This window comes from Chrysochloris asiatica, unplaced genomic scaffold (assembly GCF_000296735.1).
Source record: "Chrysochloris asiatica unplaced genomic scaffold, ChrAsi1.0 scaffold00019, whole genome shotgun sequence".
NCBI classification, from domain to species: domain Eukaryota; kingdom Metazoa; phylum Chordata; class Mammalia; order Afrosoricida; family Chrysochloridae; genus Chrysochloris; species Chrysochloris asiatica.
In genome coordinates, this window is record NW_006408537.1 from 5,402,205 (window position 1) to 5,424,364 (window position 22,160).

Consider the following 22,160-nt stretch of genomic DNA (forward strand, 5'->3'; position numbering starts at 1 on the left):
TGCTTGTGGGTCTCTAAGTTGGTCGAGCCCTCCTCAAAGACACGATCCAATGGCTAGGCTGGGATGGTGCCCTCGCGTCCATGGTAAGTAGGACAGCCTGGCTGGCCGCTGCAGTCTCTTCCCTCTAGGCAGTGTCCGCCCATCGACCTGGTCTCCAGACACCTCTCAACCCTCCGTTCCGTGGTCTGGGTTTCATTTAACACCTCCACCAGGTCTGCGCAGTTCTCACACATCGTTCAGCCACTGCCCCCTCCATTAGCGCGACTGTTGGAATTTGCTAGACTATAACTCCCCTTTTATTTAAAATACATTTCAAAGTAAGATAGTCAAACCTCCCAAAGACCTTTAATTTGCGTCTTCTATTGCATTGCTTCTGTCAATTAAGAATAGATAGTATTTTAAAGGTGCAATGTGTGTTTAAGCAATAGTCTAAATAACGAAAAGCCATTTTTTAATTAAAGAACAAGAAAGTGTTAACAACAAAATTAATTAAGAAGGGAAGAAAATTAGACTGCATTGCAAAATCTCAACATCCAGCAATTTACCTAGTGACTTTTCTGTCACAATTTCTAGGTTTTCAAACACAATAATAATAATAATAAATTTTCCATTTTTCCTGTTGGTTTTTATTTTAGCCATAATGCAAGTCCATGAGGATTTCTTCCATTATAAGAGAGGGATATATAGACACATTACCAGCACAAATGAAGAATCAGGAAAATATCGAAGGCTTCGGACACATGCAGTCAAACTCACTGGGTAAGACGATTGCTTAATAAAAAGAAATTCTTTTAAAGCTTTGGAAAATGAAACTGCAAACAAGTGTATGTAGTACATTTATATACCAAGTAGTCCTGGTGTGGCACTATGGGCTAATGCGCTGGACTGCAATGCCAGTTTGTACTGCAAGATCCGTGGGTTCAAGTTCACCAGCCACTCCTTGGAAACCCTATACACTGTCGCTATGGGTCAGAACTGACTCAGTGGAACTTAAGAACAACCACAGAAATTTTCCCCATTATCTGGTATTCTACTGGGTTGTTTTCTATATCATTGTATTATTCTTTATATTGAGTCATCTTTTATGTTTCTAATTTGCCTTGTAGTTTTCCATTAATACTGCAACACTTGGATCTTTGAATACTGTGATACCTCTATGCCTCAGAATCCTTTCTTTCCCCAGGGGTTGTACTTGTGTGTGTGTGTGTGTGTGCGCGTGTGTATATATATATTTAATATACATAAAATATATTTAATTTCATTATTTTTTCCCCTAATACTTAAATACTGTAATAGATTGCACAGCAACTGTTCTACTATTGAAAAGTCTGGTCCTCCAGCCTGTGTGTGGGTATCAAAGATTGATCCAGAGTTCTTGTTCCCCTGTTATTTTGAAGGAGATTTCCTTGTACTTCAGCAATTGCTGCTATTACTTGATATAGCTGGAGCTGACTGTTTAGAGCCTTTTCCAAATTACTTTTTGTAGAGCATGAGTTCCAAGTCTATTATTGCTATAATCAGTAAGTAGCCTGGCTTGTTCCGCTAGGGGGTGCTCCGACCCTTTATACTGCCAACAATAGCACAGAGCTCAGGAAAAGTCGAAATCTCCATAGCTGCTTGGACTTTACAAGGCCTTACTAACTCAAGTTTTTCTACAAACTGTGAAACTCCAAAACCTTGGAGTAGAAATTTCCCACTGTCTGCCTTACCTCCAGATCACTGACCTGAAAATTTGTACATAGTTTCTACCTCTATGAGGAGGTGCGTGTAGGGAATGGGGGATGCTAGTCAGTTGGAACATGTGGTTCACTTAGGAAGGTGCTATAGCTTATCCCTTCATTAAGCACATTCCTGGTTGATCTGTTTCCAGAGTTCCAAAAGTAGTTCTAAGAGGTATTTAATAATGATTAGTAGATGATTTGGGTGGATAGACAAATCTTTACAACTTCTTAACCACTTCAACTCTTTAAAAAATTTAACTCCTGCAATAATTTTTTCCAGTCATAGATCTGTCTCAGATTTCAGTCTTTGGAAGCTTATTGATTGTAACCATTAAGGCAAATTGTTCCCATTTGATTTGAAGAGCTTGTAGTTTAGGCCCAGGAATCCTTGTGACACAGTATTCTGGTGTGATGCTGTAGGATAAGCACTGGACTGATAACGACAAAGTTGGTAGTTCAAAATCACCTGCTGCTCCCTATAAACCCTACAGAATATTCTCACCTTCAGCTTAACAATGAATTGGAATTGTTTAACAATAAGTTGGAAATTGGATTTGGCTTAAAAAAAAAAAATTTTTTTTTTTTTTTAAATTAGATATTTGCCAACCAATCAACCCACCAACTAGTTTTGGTTGAGTGGATTCTGACTCATAGCCACTTCATGTGTGTTAAGGGTGGTGGCGGTGGTTATGTGCCGTGGAGTCGTTTCCAACTCATAGTGACCCTGTACAGGGTTTCTGAGGCTATGAAACTTTATGGGAGCAGAAAGCCTCATCTTTCTCCCACAGAACAGCTGGTAATTTCGAACTGCTGACCTTGAGGCTCACAGCCCGATTTGTAACCACTATGCTACCAGAGCTCCTTGTGTTAAGAGTAGAACCATGCAACTCTCAATGGCTGATGTTTTAGAAGTAGATCATCAGACTTTTCTTTGGAGGTACCTCTGGGTGGACTCAAGCCTCTAACTGTTCGATTAGTAGACAAGTACTTAACCATTTGCATTACTAATGTAATACAAATTAGTAATTTTTTTTTCTGTGATGCTTTTTTATTTAAGTTCTGAGCTAGTTTTCTGTCGGTATTTGTTATTGTTGCTATTAGGTGCCATTGAGTAGGCTCTGACTTACATAGATCCTAAATAAAACAGAGTGAAATACTTCCCGGCACTGCACAATCTTCACAATTGTTCATATGTTTGACTATTACTACAGTCACTGTGTCAGTCCTTCTCATTAAGTGTCTTCCTCATTTTTGCTCATTCTCCACTTTACCAAATTTGATGTCCTTCTCCAGGCATTGTTGATTTTACAGCACTTTACCAGGACTCCATAGGTCATGTGGGACAGTCCAGAAATAGTCCATGGATTATGTAGGACAGGAATCACATTCCCATGGCCCTTTATATTGATTATAAAGGTCTGGAGCAGTATTTCTGGACTGTCCTACATATTTTTAGTGGCAGTTATTTGGATCCAGGTTAGAGAGTGGTGTCCCGGTGTGGCGCAAGTGGTAAATGCTCTGAGCTGTCAGCTGAAAGGTTAGCAATTTTACTTAACTTAGTGGTTCTTTGGTGAAAGACCTGGAAATCAACGTCTGAAAAATCAACCAATGAATACTCTACAGACCACAGTTGTACTGTGACAAATATGGATTGCCATGAGTCAAAGACTCCTTGATGGCAGCTGAGCCAAAGACTTGTGGGTTGGGATTGTTGTGGGTTGTATTGACTCTCAGTGTCCACTGAGAGTTATTTAGTACAGAAACAAAACAAAACAAGTTTTTCAGTTATTCTTCAAAGTTGTGATTTGGGATTTGGTGTTTGTTTGGTTCGCTGAAGACAGAAAGAGAGAGTTGAAATTGTTTTAACTTGCTTTTTTTTCCCCCATTCTTAATTGTTTAATAACTCTTCAGGGAGGCCAATGGAATAAAAATGGGCTTATATTGTCCCTTTATCTGAATATCAATTTCTACCTTAATTTTCTGTTTCCTCTTAAATTTGAAATTTATATTCCTTGTAAATCTCTTCTATTTTTCATTATTAGTTTCCTCTCCTCTAGTGACATCCTTGATAAGGAAAAAATTTCCTACCACACACTAAATGATTTTAGTAAATTTTTCTACCCTTTGGCGAACCCTGAAAATGCCAACACTTCCATAAAGACTACTTGGATTTATTGAAATTATTCATGTTTCTTCTGGTGGCGCATATGGTTAAATGCTCAGCTACTCACTGAAACATTGGCAGTTCAAACCCACCTAGCAGCTCTGTGGGGGAAAGACCTGGAGATCTGCTTTCTTAAAGAGTAGAACCAAGAAAACTCTATGTGGCAGTTCTATACTGTCATGGGGGTCACGATGGCACCTAAGAACCACCACCACCTCCTATGTAGCAATACTGATGATATTTTCTCTACTCCTGTATTCATTCACTCCAGAGTTGAACAAAATAAAAATATGCTTACATTGAATCACTCTATCATTGTTTGCATATTCTTATTTAATTTATCTATTGCAATAACGTGTTCACTTTTATAAACTCCTGGAATTGTGACCTTTATAAGTTTACCCCACACATGTAGCATTTAACAAAGTGAATTCAGCTAATAGGCAAATTACTTCTGGAGAATATCTTTGTTTCTCTTTTCAGAAATATTTTAAGTCACCTGGGCATTGTTAGGTGCCCTGGAGCAGTAGATTTTAATTCATTTCTCCATTAGCAATGCCTGATTTGTTCATTACCACATTTGGGAAATTAATGCATCAGTGAATTAGAGAGTAATCAAATAGCTCAAGAATGTTAATGTTTCTTATCAGAGAGTTTAATATACTTCTACAGAATACCTTCCAAATTGTTCACAACATGTCCTACTTGCTGCCATTTCTGGGGAAGACAAGACAACTTACTTGAATCAGTAACTTTAAGGGTCTTTTAAGTGTCCAACACTGGGGAATACAAAGAGGATGAATCCGTAGTCCCTGCCTTTAAGGAGTTTAGGGAGTGGGGCAGACACATACAAAACTGATTCTTGCATAATATGGTCAAGTCTACGTACTTCCACATGCATACATTAAGGGACTGTAGTAGGTAGGTATCAACTTGCAGTGTCTTCATTGCTACTAATGATTGCATTTCACTCCTCTTTCTACGAGCTCTGCCCATTCCACTATGGATGCTGTAGTTATAGAAACATTTTATTGAATGAAAAAGTCACATGATTTATAAGTTTCTCTTTTCTATGTATTTAACAAATATTAAAAGTGTACCCATGGTATTCCTGGTATTGTGCTGGGTCTTAGGCATAGTAAACAAATAAAGACATTTTCTTCCCTGATGGTGCAGATATTGGACAAAAAATAAATAAGTAAACTCACTGCCATTGAGTCAATTCTGGCTCATAGTGACCCCATCTAGGGTTTCTGAGACTATAAATCTTTATGGGAGCAGGCAGCCTCATCTGTCTCCTGCTGAGTGACTGATGGGTTTGAACTACTGGCTTGCAGTTAGCAGACTAATTTGAACCTATGGTAGAACAAAAACATGAAAAAAAATATATTTTATATGGACAGTACAGCAAATTGTAAGCAGGCATTTGATAGACTTGATTTGGTTTTGGGAATCTGAGAAACAGCCCTCAGGAAGAAAATCTGAGTTGAGAGACTTTCATTAGTTCTACAGGATGTGAGTCCTGGTGTGGTGTTGTGGGCTGGGCAAGGTTAATTTAAGTCACAAAGTTGGTGGTTCAAACTCACCAGCCACTCCTTGAAAACCCTATCCAAAGTCACTATGAGTCGAACCTGGATGACAACACCAACAACAACAGGAAGTAACTAGGTAGACAGGAGCAGTGATGTTACTAGAAGAGTGTGGGGCATGTTGTAGAGCAGACACTCCAGCACACATCAAGCTCCTGGTGGCAATGGCAGTAATGGTGGACAGATTGGACACAAGGGGAGGAGCTGCCAAGACCATGGTGTCACTGGGTTTTATCTTTCACTCAGTGTGGTAGCTTGTCACCAACACCTCTACCAGTCAGGGTGCAGGCAGGTGAGCTGTAACAGTTACCATTGGCCAGGGAGGGTTTCTGCCTTGATCAGTTGAAGAAGAGAGGAGCAGCAGGGAGCCATGGCAGGCAGGCAGGGCAGATATGGAGGTAACATGTGGTTTAACACTAGGTTGTATGTCGAGCAGGGTCAAGCTGAACTGTTCCAATCATCAACTGGGGGTGTGGGGGTGGTGGGTTTATTTGATAGCTGGCTTTGCTCTCCCAGTGAGGGGTGTGGTGATACCTCACTGGGTGACATGAACCTTAGTGATGCTGATGGAGAGAACATTCCAGGCAAAAATGGTTAGAACGGTATATAGAATATATGTGTGTGTGTGCTCCCAAAGAAGGCTGTATTTGCTGTACTTCCAAGGACAAGTACTTGTAGGTCGTACTGCAGATTTTGGTCAAGAATGTTTAGGATTTGGTTAAGGGTTTTAGGAGCAAAGGGGGTCATTGGATTGTTTTAAATTAGAAGGTGGCCTGACCTTATTTTCATTTTATAATTATTGCTTTGACTGTAAAGACTGATATAAAGAGGCTAATTGCAATACTTCACAGAATAGATATTAGGGCTTGGTAAGATGTTGGCAAAATTGAGAAACATGGGTTGATCAAGAGATAGAAACTGACAGACATGATGTGGGTTTGAAATGGAGTGTCATGAGGGAGGACTCAAGGATGACCCACTCTTAGAATCATGGTTTCATGAACTGGATAGATTGTGATGTCATAAAATCAGATGACAACTGAGATGAACAGATGCTGATATCAAGGCAGGCACATATCTGATCTCAGTGTCAGAGGAGAGATAAGTGCTGAAGTGGATGGGGCAGAATATAATAAAATGAAAGAGATTGAGAGTAAGCCATGGGAAAATGTGATATTTAATAACTGGCTAGAAAATCCTTATTTGGTGCTGTAGTATCAGTACTGGATTTCAAACCACAAGGTTGGCAGTTCAAATTCACTTGTTGCTCCTTGGAAACCTTATACAGGTTCACTATGAGTCAGAACCAAGTCCACACTAACAACAACAATATAGAGATAGAGTAGGAGAGAACAATGAGGTTTAAAAAAAAAAAGGAAGACAGAGATTAGATAAAATTGTTGAGAAAGCCGGAAAGGTGGGCTTAAAGACTATGTGCTAAGATAAGTCTCAGAGGAGACAAAACAGCTTCTGTATTGTATCAGTAGAGAACATAGACAAAATGAGGTTAGGTAAAAGTGTGGTTCACATGTAAGGTGGTGGTAAATTGAGCAAAATTGTTTTCAGATGGCTTCATTTAGTTCCCGAAAGAAGAAAGCAAGGTTATTTACAGAGAGAATAGGTGTTGGATGGAATGTATTGTGAGAAATTTGTAGAAACTAGAGATGGCTTGCAATAGTCATTGTGTAGTGTCGGAAAGTGAGCAGAGGAGACGAATGGAATTGGCACGCAGTGGTAACGGTGCCAGTCTGCCCTCTTGTGTGTTCTTTCAGCAATCAGATACATGGGTATAAAGATGAGCAGTTTTCTAGATGGGTACAATAAGGAATCAGGAAAAACAGGGGTTTAGGATAAGAGTATTGACAAAAAACAAATAGTATTTAAATGACAGAAAGCTTAATACGATGAAAGGATAGGACTTAATGGATTTGGAGGAAGTACTCAGAAAAATCAGTAGATTAGAAGTTGTGTTCTCATCTCACTAATTTTATGATTCTGTAATTTTATTTTCTTACTTGCTACAATTTTTATCATTATGAAAAAATAGAAATGTTACCACATCAGAATAAGTAACATATTATGGACTAAACATACTGTATTTTAGACCCACTTGTTCTATACTAGGTGCTTGTTTATGTTATGATACTGATTGTCTACTTTGTAGTCATAAACCTTTGAAACATATGTATATATGTTTAAATGTACAAAGTATTTTTGTACTTAACAACATGCACTTATGTGTCATAGCTAAACTTCAAATGCATTGTTTCCCAAATCTTTTGTGTCTACTGTAAACAGGAAGCATTCAGGAACATAAATCACTATTTAAAGCCATTTCAAGTTGTCTTACATCGCTTTATTGGAGCTACCGCTTGTTGTATTCATTTTTTTCCTTCCTTTCTGAATTAAAAAAAAAAAAAATACTAAGGCAAAATTTTTATGCTATGTTTTATTTAACCTCTGGCAAATTGATAAATACTGAGCAGATGTTTTAATTAGAGGTTTGAATACATGGGAAAGTCTTAGTTGAATGAACATTTCTTTCTACTACACTTATTAAGCAAATGCAAACAAATGTGTGGTAATTAGTAGAGACAATGGAAAAAACATTTAATTTGGGCGGTAGGATGTCTTTTAACTTCAAAATGCTTAGATTCTTAGAGTTGCGTTGGTTTGAATACTAATAGCTAATCATGCGCAATAAATAGAGTACATATATCTAATGGTTTGAAATTACTAGTGAAATTTATTTTTTGCTCACATGATAGTCTAAGATGAGTGTTCTAAGTTGTTGGGTGGTTCTCCTCCATATAGTTTTTAGGGCTCATATCTTTTTTCCATCTTGTTGCTCTGCCATTTCCTAAGCTCAGCTGTTGTGGTCTCGTCCCGACTGTGACAAGGAAAGTAGAGCATGAGGAGGGTTTCTTCTTCTTTTTCCTTCTAAATCATATTTTATTGGATATTCCCTAATGGTTTACACAGTAGTTTAGGTTCTCATTCAGTATTTTCTACACAAATTGTTCAGTGACATTGGTTACATTTTTTACAGTGTGTGAACATTCTCATTATTGCCATTCTGGTTGCTCCATTTTGAGGAGGGATTCTAAAAGTTAATTTTATGACCTTGAATCAGAAACTACCCATAATACTTCACTAACATTCCTTGGGCTATAATTCACTCACATGACTCCACACAATGACAAAGGTGCTGAGAAATGTAAGAGATACGGAAGGAATGCTTTTATATCAGAACAAGTAGAGCTATGTTTTAGAATAGAACATGGAATTTATATAAATCTAAAAGACAAACACACACACACACACACACACAGATTTTTAGTTCATGGAAAGCTATTTTGAGCTACATCTTTCAAAGTTCTTTGAGAATATGTGTTCTGTCTTAAAGAATCTATAAAATTGGATAAATAAATAATAAATATATATGGTGCCAACTATAGTGTAGTGCTATGTGTTAAGGTGCTGGACTGCAAAGTAAGTTTGAACTACAAAGTCAGTGGTTCAAGCTCAATAGCCACTCCTCAGAAACCCTAGGCAGTGCCGCTATGGGTCAGAACGGACTCAACGGCATTTAATGACAACAGTAACATAGCTATAATGGCTGTAGTAACCATTGTCTTACAAAATTGAAATTCTTTTGAAAAACCTAATTGTGAGTTGAGTGAAGGTTTACAGAGCAGATCATCAGTTTTACATTCAACAAATCATATACTTTTTTTCATTGCAATGAGCCATGAAGGTGAGTTTAATTCCAGACCTGAAGGGTGTCCAAGAGTCATAGTTTTTGGGTTCCACCAGTCTCTATCTAACTGGTAAACCTGGTCTTTTTTATGACATTGAGTTGTGTTCCATATTTTCTCCAACTCTATGCAGGGCCTTTTAATGTGATCCCTTTCAGAGCAGTTGATTATGGTAGACAGGTATCATCTGTGCTGCTGGTTTCAGGGTTTTAGAGATTGCTGCATATACAATCTAATTTGATACTTAACAAAATTCTTATAAGATGGGAATTATTATTCAGTTTTACCACAAATAAGATATTGGTACATTTGAGAAAAATTTTCAGGTTGTTCTGTCTTCAAAGTTGATAGTATAACATGTTTGCATATATCTGTATCTAGTGTAGTGGTTAAATCAGGTTGCTAACCTCAGGGTCAGCAGTTTGAAACTACCAGCTGTACCATGGGAGAAAGATGAGGCTTTCTATTCCTATAAAGATTTATAGCCTTGGAAACCCTGTGCAGGGTCACTGTGAGTTGGAACCGACTCCATGGCACACCACCACCACCAATAGCATAGTGTAGTGGTTATGAATAGGGCTGTTAACATCAGGGTCAGCAGTTTGAAACTACCAGCTGTTCCGTGGAAGAAAGATGAGGATTTCTGTTCCTGTAAAGATTTACAGCACCGGAAACCTTGTACAGAGTCACTATGAATTGGAACCAACTCCATAGCACATAACCACCACCACCATGCAGGCTCTAAAACCCTGAAACCAGAAGTCCAGTATCAACATTCACTCAATATCTGTTCACTGACTAGGCTTTCTCAAATAATTGTAATACTTTCTCTCTCTCTCTCTTTTTTGAAAATTTTGTCTGGGTAAAAATAAATGCACATAACTTTCCTATACAATATTTTATTTTCATTCTCAATGACCACAAACCTCCAGTGTGTACGTAAAATTCTTGCTTAACTTTCCAAAAATAATCTTTTTTTAAGCATGTAATATGTGTCAAGGAGGGACCAGTCCCTGTAGAAGGACATTATGCATTGTAAAGTGGAGGGTCACTGCAAAAGAGGAAGACTCCCAAAGAGATGGATTGGCACAGTGGCAGCAGCAATGTGCTCAAGCTAATCAACAATTATGAGGATGGTGCAGGACTGGGCAGTGTTTTGTTCTGTTGTGCATAGACTCTCTTAGTTGAAATTGACTTGATGACACCTAACAACATTAACAATGTGTCAACGACTGTTCTAGGCATTAGTGATACAAATACCAATAAGATAATGCCCTTGGGGACTTCTGGTTTTGGGACAGAAGAGTAGACAGGCTGCAGAGGCTTTCAGTGGAGGTGAAAAAAGACCAGAGAAGGTGCTTTGCCAGAACAGTTCTAGAGCTTTAGATCTAATATAAAGTGGGTAAAGCAGTTTTGTGCACCCACTGGTGGAGAAGTCTGACTATGGTGGGAATAAACGGTGATTTCTGAATCAATCAGTTGCTCCCTGTGGCCCCACAGCCTGGATGGAGATCAGAAGGCGGGGCCACAGCCAGACTGATACAGTGTGAAAGCCATGGAGCTACTTGTGGAAAAAGAGATGCGACAACTTTTCAATACTTTTCTTTCCTCCTTTCCCCTGTCACACCCTCTCTGCCCAGTCTGGGCATCTTCAGGCAGGTGGGAGTGCACCCTCAAAAGGGTCTAGCATTGTGCCCACATTGTACAATTTTTCAACAGGGAAAAGAGGAAATCCTTGAAAGCCCCAGCGGTCCCACAAGCTAATACTTTAGCTGCTTCTTATGACATCTGATGCTGGGATTTAGCCCTAAAATTGAATCTCCTACTTGGAAGGAAGCCTTTATTCCTGTCTTATCTAACAAGAGACAGCGGGTCTGGCCATACTGTATTTGCACCTTGTAAAACTTCAAAATAAAAGGCAAGAGGCAACACCCGCTACTATATACAAGGACGCAGTCATTTTGAGAATTATGCTGCGCATGTGCAGATACCTAACTGATCTTCAGAGATAAAGATTGTGAGCCATCTTTTTTCTATTCATTTATCAATATCTATCTGTGCACCTCCATGGTGGTGACTAGAGGAGGGCCCTGAGCAAGTGAACAACCCCACCCACTACTGGCAGTGAATACACATACTACTGGACAGTTAGCTATGAATTTGTTTTTGTCTTTGCGTGCTGGCTTTTGTCTCTGCTTTTATTTTGTTTCTGTTTGGTCCTTTTGGTCTTACTTTTTTTCTATGGGTGGGAGCTTTCTCTTCCTATGTTACCCAGGAAGAGACAGTGATTGTGACCATATAGCCAAGTTACAAGCATATCCCATAATATCCCACCATCTGGACAGAAACCAGTATCAGCTGCTACACATTATATAGATAGCCAACACTTGCTAAGAGAGCTCGCAGTTGAGTAATAAGAGACGTGAAAAAGAAAGGGTATCTCCAGATCACATCCACCAGGAGACACTCAGTAAGCTTAACAATACAGCAACATACATCTAATTGAAAATGTCCAAGAAAAAAATAACAAAAGATATCAGCACATGTCCAGAAATAAAAGGATAACTGAGACAAATAAGCTTGAGGCAGATATAGACTTCCCATTAGAAGAAGAGCAAGCCTTGCATCTGCCTGAGAAGGAATTCAGAAGAATGATATGGTGATAAATCCAAATGCTTCATAGAGGGGTGGAAGAAAATAAAGAAGTCAGGAAAGTGCTAAACAAGATAGATATAGCATTGGAAACAATTCAAAACTTGGAAAAAGAGGTACAGATTAATAATAAAATGATTAATAATAAAATGTCAGAAATGGACAATACACTGAAAGGGCAAAGGAGTAGAACTGAAGAGATGGAAGCCAGAAACAGTGAGCTGGAAGACAAATCTCTCAATACTGCTGAGATAGAAGAGCAAGCAGAAAAAAAGGTTAAAAAAATCGGAAGAGAGTCTAAGATTCATGTTATATAATATGAAGAGGAATAACTTAAGAATTATTGGCATTCCAGAACAAGAGAATCACAGAAGTCCACAGAGGAAATAGTTGAGGAGCTTCTGGAAGAATTTCCCTAACATTTTGAAGGATGAGAAGATAAGCATTCAAGAAGCTGAATGAACCCCAGAAAGGATAGACCCTAAAAGAAAATCACCAAGACATATCATAATCAAGATCTCCAAAATCAAAAACAAGGAGAAAATCCTAAAAGCATCCAGGGAAAAGAGAAGTGTTACTTACAAAGGCTAGCAAATCAGGTTAAATCTGACCTCTCAGCAAAAACCAGGCAGTCAAAAAGACAATGGGGAGACATATGTAAAACCCTAAAAAAACAAAACAAAACCCCTGCCAACCAAGAATTGTCTACCCAGCAAAACTATCAATCAAATACGACGGTACAATCAAAACCTTCCAGGACAAACAGAATCTAAGAGATTTTATAAAAACCAATCCAATCCAGCACTTGAAACCATCCTAAAAGGAGTTCTTTGGACTGAAAACCAACAAGAACAGACAACAACCAGAGAATGACATATGTGGCAACACCACCTGGAACTCAGTCAACAAAGAGCAGAGTCCAGAATTGAACAAACTTACAATGAATTCAGAGGACCTGGGAGGTTAATCAAAGATCAAACTAATAACAATGTCAAAGAAGGGAAAAATATAGTAACAGAGGTCAGGTAGATTGCAGGATACAATAGACTGTCTTACATGGAGAGAAAAATTAGTAGACTATAGGGTAACCTCAAAGAAAGTTAATACTTCACATCATACCATGAAAATGAAGATTCAAATAGAACATGGAAACATTAAAACTAAGAAATAACTGACAATAAATAGCACAAAAACATGAACTCAGCATAAGAAAGCATGCAGAACAAAGGAACGAGCAGCACCACAAAAATTAACATAATGACAGCAATTAATTCATAACTATCGATAATTACACAGAATGTCAATGGATTAAATGCAGCAATGAAGAGACAGAGAGTGGCAGAATGGGTAAGAAAACAGGACCCTTCAATATGCTGCCTGCAAGAGACACACTTACACACAAAGACAAAAACAGAGTAAAAGTTAAAGGATGGAAAAAAATATACCAAGCTAATTGCAATAAAAAACAAGCAGGAGTGGCAATACTAATCTCTGATAAAATCAACTTTAAGACAAAAACCACCATAAGAGATAAGGAAGGACACTATCTCATGATTAAAGCGTCAATTGAGCAAGATGACATAACCATAATAAATTCCAATGCCCCCAATGAAAAAGCACCAAGATATATAGAGCAAACCCTCCTAGAATTGAAGAAAGAAACAGACAAACCTACAATTATAATGGGAGATTTTAATATGCCACTTTCGAAATATGCCACTTTCGAAAAGGGATAGAACAACCAGAAAGAAACTCAACAAAGATGCAGAGGAACTAAACTGCACAATCAACCAACTTGACCTCATAGATATGTACAGAGCATTCAACCCAACAACAGCACAATGCACATTCTTTTTCAGTGCATATGGGACATTCTCCAGAATTGACCACGTGTTAGGCCACAAAACAAGTCTTCATAAATTTACAAACATCCAGATACTGCCCCTGTACTTAAGCAGGTCATGAGAGAAAAAAGGAAGAAACGGAAGAGAGAGGATACAAAGAGAAGAAAAAGAAGAGAACACAGAGGAAAGGGAGGAAAGAGAGAGAGAAATAAGCAGGTGTCCTAAGGGAGGACATTATATGTTAGGTGTAAGGATGTGCATCATATAGGCAGGTTAGTTTAGTTAGTAAGTTAGGTACCACTGAGTTAGTTCTGACTCATAGTGACCCAATGTACAACAGAACGAATCACTGCCTGTACCTGCTCCATCCCCACAATTGTTCCTACCTTTGAGCCCGCTGCTGTCCCAACCAATGTGTCAATTAGTCTCTTGAGGATCTTCCTCTTTTTCACGGACCCTTTACTTTACCAAGCATGATGTTCTTCTCCAGGGACGGGTGCCTCTTGATAACATATCCAAAGTTGTCTGTACTTCTTCTAAGGCACATTTATTTGTTCTGGCAGTCAACATCATAATTCAAATGCATCATTTCCCTACATTCTTCCTTATTCATTGTCCAGCTTCTACTTGCATATGAGGCTATTAAATCCATGGCTTGGATCAGGTACACCTTTGTCCTCAAAGTGACGTCTCTGCTCTTTAATTCTTTTAAAAGATTGTTTGCAGCCAGCAGATTTACCTGAAGCACTACATTGTTTGATTTCTTAACTGTTGATTCTATTAGCATTTGTTGTGTATCTATGCAAAATGAAATCATTGATGTACATAAAGCCAAATCTGTAGGACAAAAAAGGTTGCAACAAAGAAGTGACACCTACTATGAAATTTGCCAAGGTGCACTAGAAGCAATAAAGGCATATATAAATAGAAAAAGCATGTTTTAAGAAAAATGAGGATATACAACTTCACAGTGAGAGAGAAGATGGTATATTTAAAGCATTGGAAAGAGTTTAGTATGGGTAGAGTGTAGAACAGAAGTGACTTTAGTGAAAAATGAGAATGAGAGTAGCAGAGTTAAAAAGGCATTCTTCTATTCACTTTAAAATCTTGAAACCTCACCTAGCTCTGCCTGCTTCACTATCTCTGTGTTTCTGTCACATTCCTTCTTTATCTCTATGTTAACTTACATGCCTTTGCAGTAAAGTTGTTTGGTTTACATGGTACATTCCAAGGAATGTCAATGTGCCCTCTATGCCTTATCTTGCAAAGTGATATTCCCAACAGAGTGACTAATCCGTGTCTTCCACATGTGTAAACACTTCAGTTAGACATCCTAGTTCTGAGCCATTCTAATTTGAAATGAAATAAATCTCAGTTAAGAATCTATCATCACATAAAAATAAGAATGGCATTTCAGTTAACTGATCCATGTACAGACAAGCAGGAAAAACTGAATAAAGTTCAAACAGGGAGAAGAGACTTCCTTTCCATGTCACACTGTGGCAGAACTGAGGTTTTAAGGAAATTGTAGTCACAGTTTGAGAAAAGCTTGTAACAATTAAAGGAAAGTCTCAAGTGGATTGTAAATAAAAGTTTACAAAGTGAGAAAACAGATCTGCATGTTTTATGAATAGTGACATCCATGAAATTTAGACTTTAGCTTCTATATTTGCCTTATCTGGCATACTTACAATCTATGAGTGGAGACAGAGACCTAAACATATAATGTTTAAAGTACACTAATTGTGAAATAGATTGGACAAAAGGATGTTGAAGCATAAGTAAGGAAACCTCACCCAAAAGTGTGCAGATGTCATAGAGATGAATTCATTGAAGACTACATTAGGAAATGACTATGATGAAAGGTGAATGTACTTATGATCCAGTTGCATGTCCTTTGTGATCAACTGTTTATTCTTGCCTTTTGTTTACTTTCCTGTAAGTCTTAATTTAAAACTTTTTGGTGAATATGATTTTAAAAACCACCTGTTGTCTTTGAGCTGACTCCTACTCATGAGACTCTCTGTGTGTTCATAGTGGTTGTTTTGTTTGTTCAGTTTTTGAGAAGTATATCACAAGATTGTTCTTCTGAGGTACCTCTGGGTACAATTGAATCTCCAACCTTTCAGTTAGCAGCCAGGCGCTCTAATTTATGAGAAACAAAGGATGCCTAATGGTGAAAAGATGAGAGGTAGGAACAGAACAGTGTTGCCAGATCTTGTTCATTATGGTTAGGGTTTTGAACTTTATCCCAAGGTGAAGGGGAGTTATTGTCAAGGGTTTTTAACTGTGAAATTATATATAATTTGTATTTTTTGAAAAGGTATATGATGATTTGAGAATCCAATTAAGGAACTGAAAGTAGAAGGAACATACATACATAGAAAGATTAATTAGAAAAGTAATGCCCTAGTCAAGAAATAGCAGGAACTTGGGTTAGAATGGTAGTTGTGAAGAAGAAGATGAATGTGAAATATATACAATAAAAAAATATATAAATGGAGTCCTGGTGAGGCACTGTAGGATAAGCACTTCACTGAAGGTCAAATTTGAACTGCAAGGTCTGTGGTTTAAACTCACCAGCCACTCCTCAGAAACATTGTACAGGGTTGGCATGGGTCAGAACAGACTCAGTGGCAGTTAAAAACAACACTGTATACACATATATATCTCACATTTGATTTTAGATGTTATTTTTGTTAAGTACTATCGAGTCATTTCTGATTCATAATGACCTGTATAGGGTTTCTGAGGAACAGCTGCTGAGTTTGAACCACTTACCTTGCAGTTCAAACTGACCTTGCAGTCCAGTGCATTATCCTACAGAACCACATCAGGACTCTAGATAGATTGATCTTCAGTAAAACAAATAATATAGATTCAGTGAAACCCATGAGAGCTGGAATTCAACAGGACTGCCTTATGTTTCCAGGTCTTGCAAGTTTTCTGTCTTTATATCTGCTTACCACTTTTATATTGCTCTTTTTAGTGAAAAATATTTGAGTTTTCTTTCTTTGGCAAGTTTCTGCCTTACCCCAGTGGTTCTGACTTCCACAGGTTTCAATATATATCTTAAAATGTTTTGAAGCACCCTCATGTATGCATATGTGTGTATATATGTCATTGGTATGTGCTGTAGAGTTGACTCCAACTCATAACCACCCTGTAGAGGGTTTCCAAGAGTGGCTGGTAGGCTTCAATATGTAGTTATGTATATATTTTGATTCCATGAAGTTTTCTTGGCTGTAATCTTTACAGCCTTTGAGTTGTGGTGTTGGAGGAGAATACTGAAAGTGCCGTGAACTGCCAAAAGAACCAATAGATCTGTTTTGGAAGAAGTACAACCAGAGTGCTACTTGGAGGCCAAGATGGCTAAGCTTCATCTCTCCTACTTTGGACACATTCTCTGGAGAGAACAGTCGCTGGGAAGGATGTCATGCTGGGTAAGGTGGAGGGTCAGAGAAAAAGAGGAAGACCCCCAACGAGATGAATCAGCCAGGTGGCATCATTGATGGCATCAAGTGTGGCAGAGGTAGTGAGGTTGGCCCAGGATCAGACATTGTTTCATTCTGCTGTTCATGGGGTCGCTATGAGTCAGTTCCGACTTGATGGCACCTGACAACAACAACAACAATCTTTACAGAAGCAAATCACCAGGTCTTTCTTCTGCAGAACTACTGAGTGGGTTTAAACTACCAATATTTTGGTTAGCAGCTGAGTACTTAACTGTTACACCGCAGAACCCCCAAAATCCTATATTACTACCATCAAGTTGATTCTAATTCATATTGACTCTCAGAGTTCTAAGGCGCTCTGGTAGTGTAGTGGTTATGATTTGGGCTGTGAGCCGCAAGGTTAGCAGTTCGAAACTACCAGCTGTTCCATGGGAGAAAGATGGAGCTTTCTGCTCCCGTAAAGATTTACAGCCTTGGAAACCCTGTGCAGGGTCACTATGAGTCGGAACTGACTCCACAGTACTTAACAACAACAACTCATAGTTCTACTTAAGAAGTGGAACTGCTCCTTAAGGGTTTTCAAGACTGTAAATCTTTATGGGAGCATAAAGCCTCATGTACTGGTGGTTTTGAACTGCTGACCTTATGGTTAACAGCTTCAACACATAACACACTACAGACCACCAGAGCTCCTCTATGATCCCACGGCCCCACCAAGGCTACAGAAATATATATGAATGTTTAGTAGAAATATCAGAACTTATTAATTTGTTGGATGGGTTGATGATTTCAGAAGAAAATATTAAGGCTGCCTCTCAAGTATCTTTCATGAATAACAGGATACGCAGATGTGTTCTATACTTATGTGGAATGCACTGGAAGAGGAGCAGAAGGAGGTAGAAGGAGAGCCAGGAGTTCCATTTAGACATATTGAGTTCAGGATTCTAGTGACATCCAAATGGAAATGCCAAGTAAGCAATTACATATTATGGTGGAGTGAAGTAACAGACTTTTAATAGTTTGAAAGAAAACATTGAAAATGATCCACATTTAGAAAATTACTAAAAACATGGAAGTGATTTCCCATGGGAAAACAATGTGAAAATGTGAGAAGAGAGCTCAAGAACCAAACCTAAAGAAGACTTAGAGGTCAAATACAGAAGGGACTTTCAAAAGAAACAGAAGTAACTAAAGAGGTAAGGGGAAAACCAAGAGAGTATGTGGGGGGTTGAGTGGGAGGATTAGCAGAGAAAAATGGTGCTGAAAGTCACGTAAAACTAATACTGAAAGTGACCTTTGAGTTTGGCAATTTTATAGAAATTATCAGAAAAAGAAAAGATAAATGATAGTTCGTTCTTTTTACCAAAACTTTGAATTTTTGTCTGCTGTTATAAGTATATGTGCAAATTACATTAGAATATACTTTTATCCATCTTTAAACCATGTCAAATCTTATTTATTTTGTGTGGGTTTATATGACATTCATATCTTATCATATTATATGTTTATTAAACTGGTGAAAAGAAAAAATACCCTAATTAGTTAAGATGATATGAAAGCTATGAAAATCATTTGGTTGTTATGCTGTGTGACTTACCAACATTTGAATCGTGATGGAAGGTGAAAAATTCAAATTATTTAATTCATGTAGATGCACTCTAAATTTATTATCAGCTCAAACTTTCAAAAACTTTACTGAGTAATGATCATGTACTAGCTGCTCTGCTTGGTGCTAGGGATACCAAAATCAGTAGCAGAGAAAGCCATAATAAATAAAACAAGAAGTTATTAAGGGATGCTGTTATGAGGCCCCAAAAGACTTTGGTATCCTTTGAACTGAGCTCACTGACAAAAGATTGAAGGTGAAGAAAATCTTGGGGACAGTGAAACTTGACATGTGGGATTTCTTTTTCTTCCATTTTCAGTGCTGACTAATCGTGTTGCCTTGTCTGTAAGTACAGAATCAAATTGACAGGATTGTTTTTGCTCCATTTGTTTTCTCTTGTTTCACATTGCTCTTGCATTGATTTGTCACCTCACACACTTAACCAAGTCTATTCTACTCTCCAATTATTATTACTATGGACGGGCCTTTTATGAAACAAAAGAAAACTAAGTAAATAAAAAAGAAAGCTCCATTTTGATATAGGTGAAGGCATAGTTGTTGTTGTTGTTAAGTGCCTTCCAGTCAGTTCAGATCCAGGACACATCCGACCGTCAGATCAGTTTTTCAAGGAGCAGCTAATGAGCTTGAATTGCCAAACTTGTGGTTCAAGCCAACTGTGCAGTCCAGTATTAACCCACAGGGCCATACCAAGACTCTGAAGGTATGGTATGAGGACTTAAAAGGGAACACTCTCAATATTCATAGAACATTGTTTATGGAATATATGTCAAAAAGTATTGCTAAAATATCATAGAAACCATTATCAACATAAACCTTTATCAACAAAAATATCAGCCTATGAAGCTATGGTTTCTGAACATATCTGACATCAGGTCTATACATGTCTGAAGTTGATGTTTCTATCCCTCTAACCTTCCCTGAAGAATTCTGCACTCTTCAATTTATACATCATCAAAATGTTATTTTTAGCACCAAGGTATTCAAATCATGTTCCTTTTAAACTTTCTTTGAGTCTTAGGAACAGAAATAACTCTGCAGAGATCAGGGCTGTAGGGTAGATGAAATTCTAATAGGACAGCCCTTACTACTGTCAAAAATTGAACAGGTACATTGTTGTGATCTCCACATTTTGTTGGGCTACCTCTCTTTAGAATGGACATAAATACATATCTCTTCTAATTAATTTGCCAACTAGCTGGCTTCCTTATTTCTTGTCGTAGTTGAGTGCGTGCCTCCAGCTGCATCAATGTATTCAAATATTTCAATATATATTCTTTCAATTCCCAGAGCCTTGTTCTTTGCTAATGTCTTCTATGCATCTTGGACTTCTTCCTTCAGTACCATTGGCTCTTTATCATATACTATCTCTTGAAATGGTTGAATATCCATTTCTTTTTGGTAGTGACTCTGGAGTCCTGGTGTGGTGCTGTGGGCTAATGCACTAGACTGCAAAGTTGTTTGAACTGCAAGATTGGCAGGTCAATCTCACCAGCCGTTCCTTGGAAATCCTAAACATCGTTGCCATGGGTCAGAACCAACTTGACGGCACTTAACAAAAACCGTATTCCTTCCATCTTCTTTTGATGTTTTAAGCATCATTCAATATTTTGCCCTTAGAATCCTTCAGTACTTCATGTGACAGATTAATTTTTTTCTTCAGTTCGTTCAGCTTGAGAAATGTTGATCACGTTCTTTCCTTTTGGCTAAGTGTGGGTCTTTGCACGTTTATTTTTAATACTTTACTTTGTTTTCTGGAACTGACTTTTGACATTTTCTGTTAATCTCTTTTACGTCTTCATAGAAGTCCATTTGCTTTAGCATCTCTAGATTGAAGAGTGAGTTGAGTTGCAGAGCCTCTTCTGACATCTATTTTAGTCTTTTCCTTCTTTCTTGTTTACTTAATGACCTTTTGCTTTCTTCCTGTATGATGTTCTTGACGTCATTCCACAACTCTTCTGGTCTCTGTCATTAATTCTAATTCACCAAATGTGTTCTTGAGATGATCTCTAAATTCAGGTGGGATATATTCTAGGCTCTCATGGACTTCTTTAAATTTTCTTCAGTTTTAGCCTAAACTTGAATATGAGCAATTGATGATCTATTCCACAGTCTGCCCCTGGCCTTGTTTTGGATGATTATATGGAGTTTTTCCTATAGCCCTATAGATGTAGTCAATTTCATTTCTGTGTATGCTATCTGGTGAGGTCCGTATGTATCACTGTCTTTCATATAGTTTAAAAAAAAAAACATTTGCAATGAAGAAGTCAGTGGTTTTTCAAAATTCTATCATATGATCTCCAGCATAATTTTTGTCACTAGGGCCATATTTTCCAGCTACTAATCCTTCCTCTTTGTTTCCAACCTTTGCATTCCAATCACCCGCAATTATCAATGCATCTTGATTGTATGTATGATCAATTTCAGATTGAAAAGTTTGGTGGAATTCTTCAATTTCATCATTACTAATTTCAGTAGTTGATGTGTAAATTTGAATAATAGTGGTATTAACTGGTAGGAATGTGGATATTATTCTTCACAGACAACATTATACTTCAGGGTAGATCTTGAAATCTTCTTTTTGATTATGAATGTGAAACCATTTGTCTTCAATTTCGCATTCCCAGCATAGCAAACTCATGATTGTCAGATTCAAAATGGCCAATACCAGCACATTTCAGCTCACTGATATCTAGGATACCAATCTTTATACATGCCATTTTATTTTTGATGACTTCCAATTTTCCTAGATGCATACTTTGTATAATCTGAGTTCCAATTATTAGTGGATGTTACAGCTTTTTCTCCTTGTTTTGAGTTGTGCCCTATCAGCAAATGAAAGTCTTGAAAGCTGAACTCCATTCATGTCATCATGGTCAGCTCTTCTGCAATAGCAACTTCAGTGCCTTTTAACCTGAGGTGTTCATTTTCTGGTACTATATATGAAAATGTTCTGGTGCTATTCCTAATTATTCAATACTCTGGTGCTATCTGACAGTGTTCCACTGCTATTGATCAGGTTTTCAGTGGTTAAACATTCAGAAGTAGTTTACCTCTCCTTCTTTCTAACCTTAGTCTGGAAACTCAGCTCAAACTTATCCACAATGGGTGTACCCTGCTGATATTTAAAATACTATTGGTATAGGTTCCAGCATCACAGCAACACGCAAGCAACTACAGTTTGACAAACTGACAGATCTGTGGTGCTTTATTTTTAATGTACCACAATGCGATTAAAACAAGTTGTATATTTCTGAAAAAAATTTGTCTGCAGCCATCCACTGATTGCAGTCATGTGTAAAACCATTTTGTTTGGTATAAGCCTGTACATGTACAAACTGGATTCCTAGTAA

General features: G+C 37.8%; 1 protein-coding gene across 1 annotated transcript in view; it reads left to right on the plus strand.

Moving 5' to 3' along the window:
- TINAG (tubulointerstitial nephritis antigen) overlaps window positions 1–22,160 on the plus strand; it is a 142,167-nt gene that overhangs the window by 79,888 nt on the left and 40,119 nt on the right. Inside the window, exon 9 of the mRNA XM_006835724.1 lies at window positions 636–759. Coding sequence (XP_006835787.1) covers window positions 636–759 — 124 coding nt within the window. The remainder of the gene's footprint in view (window positions 1–635; window positions 760–22,160) is intronic.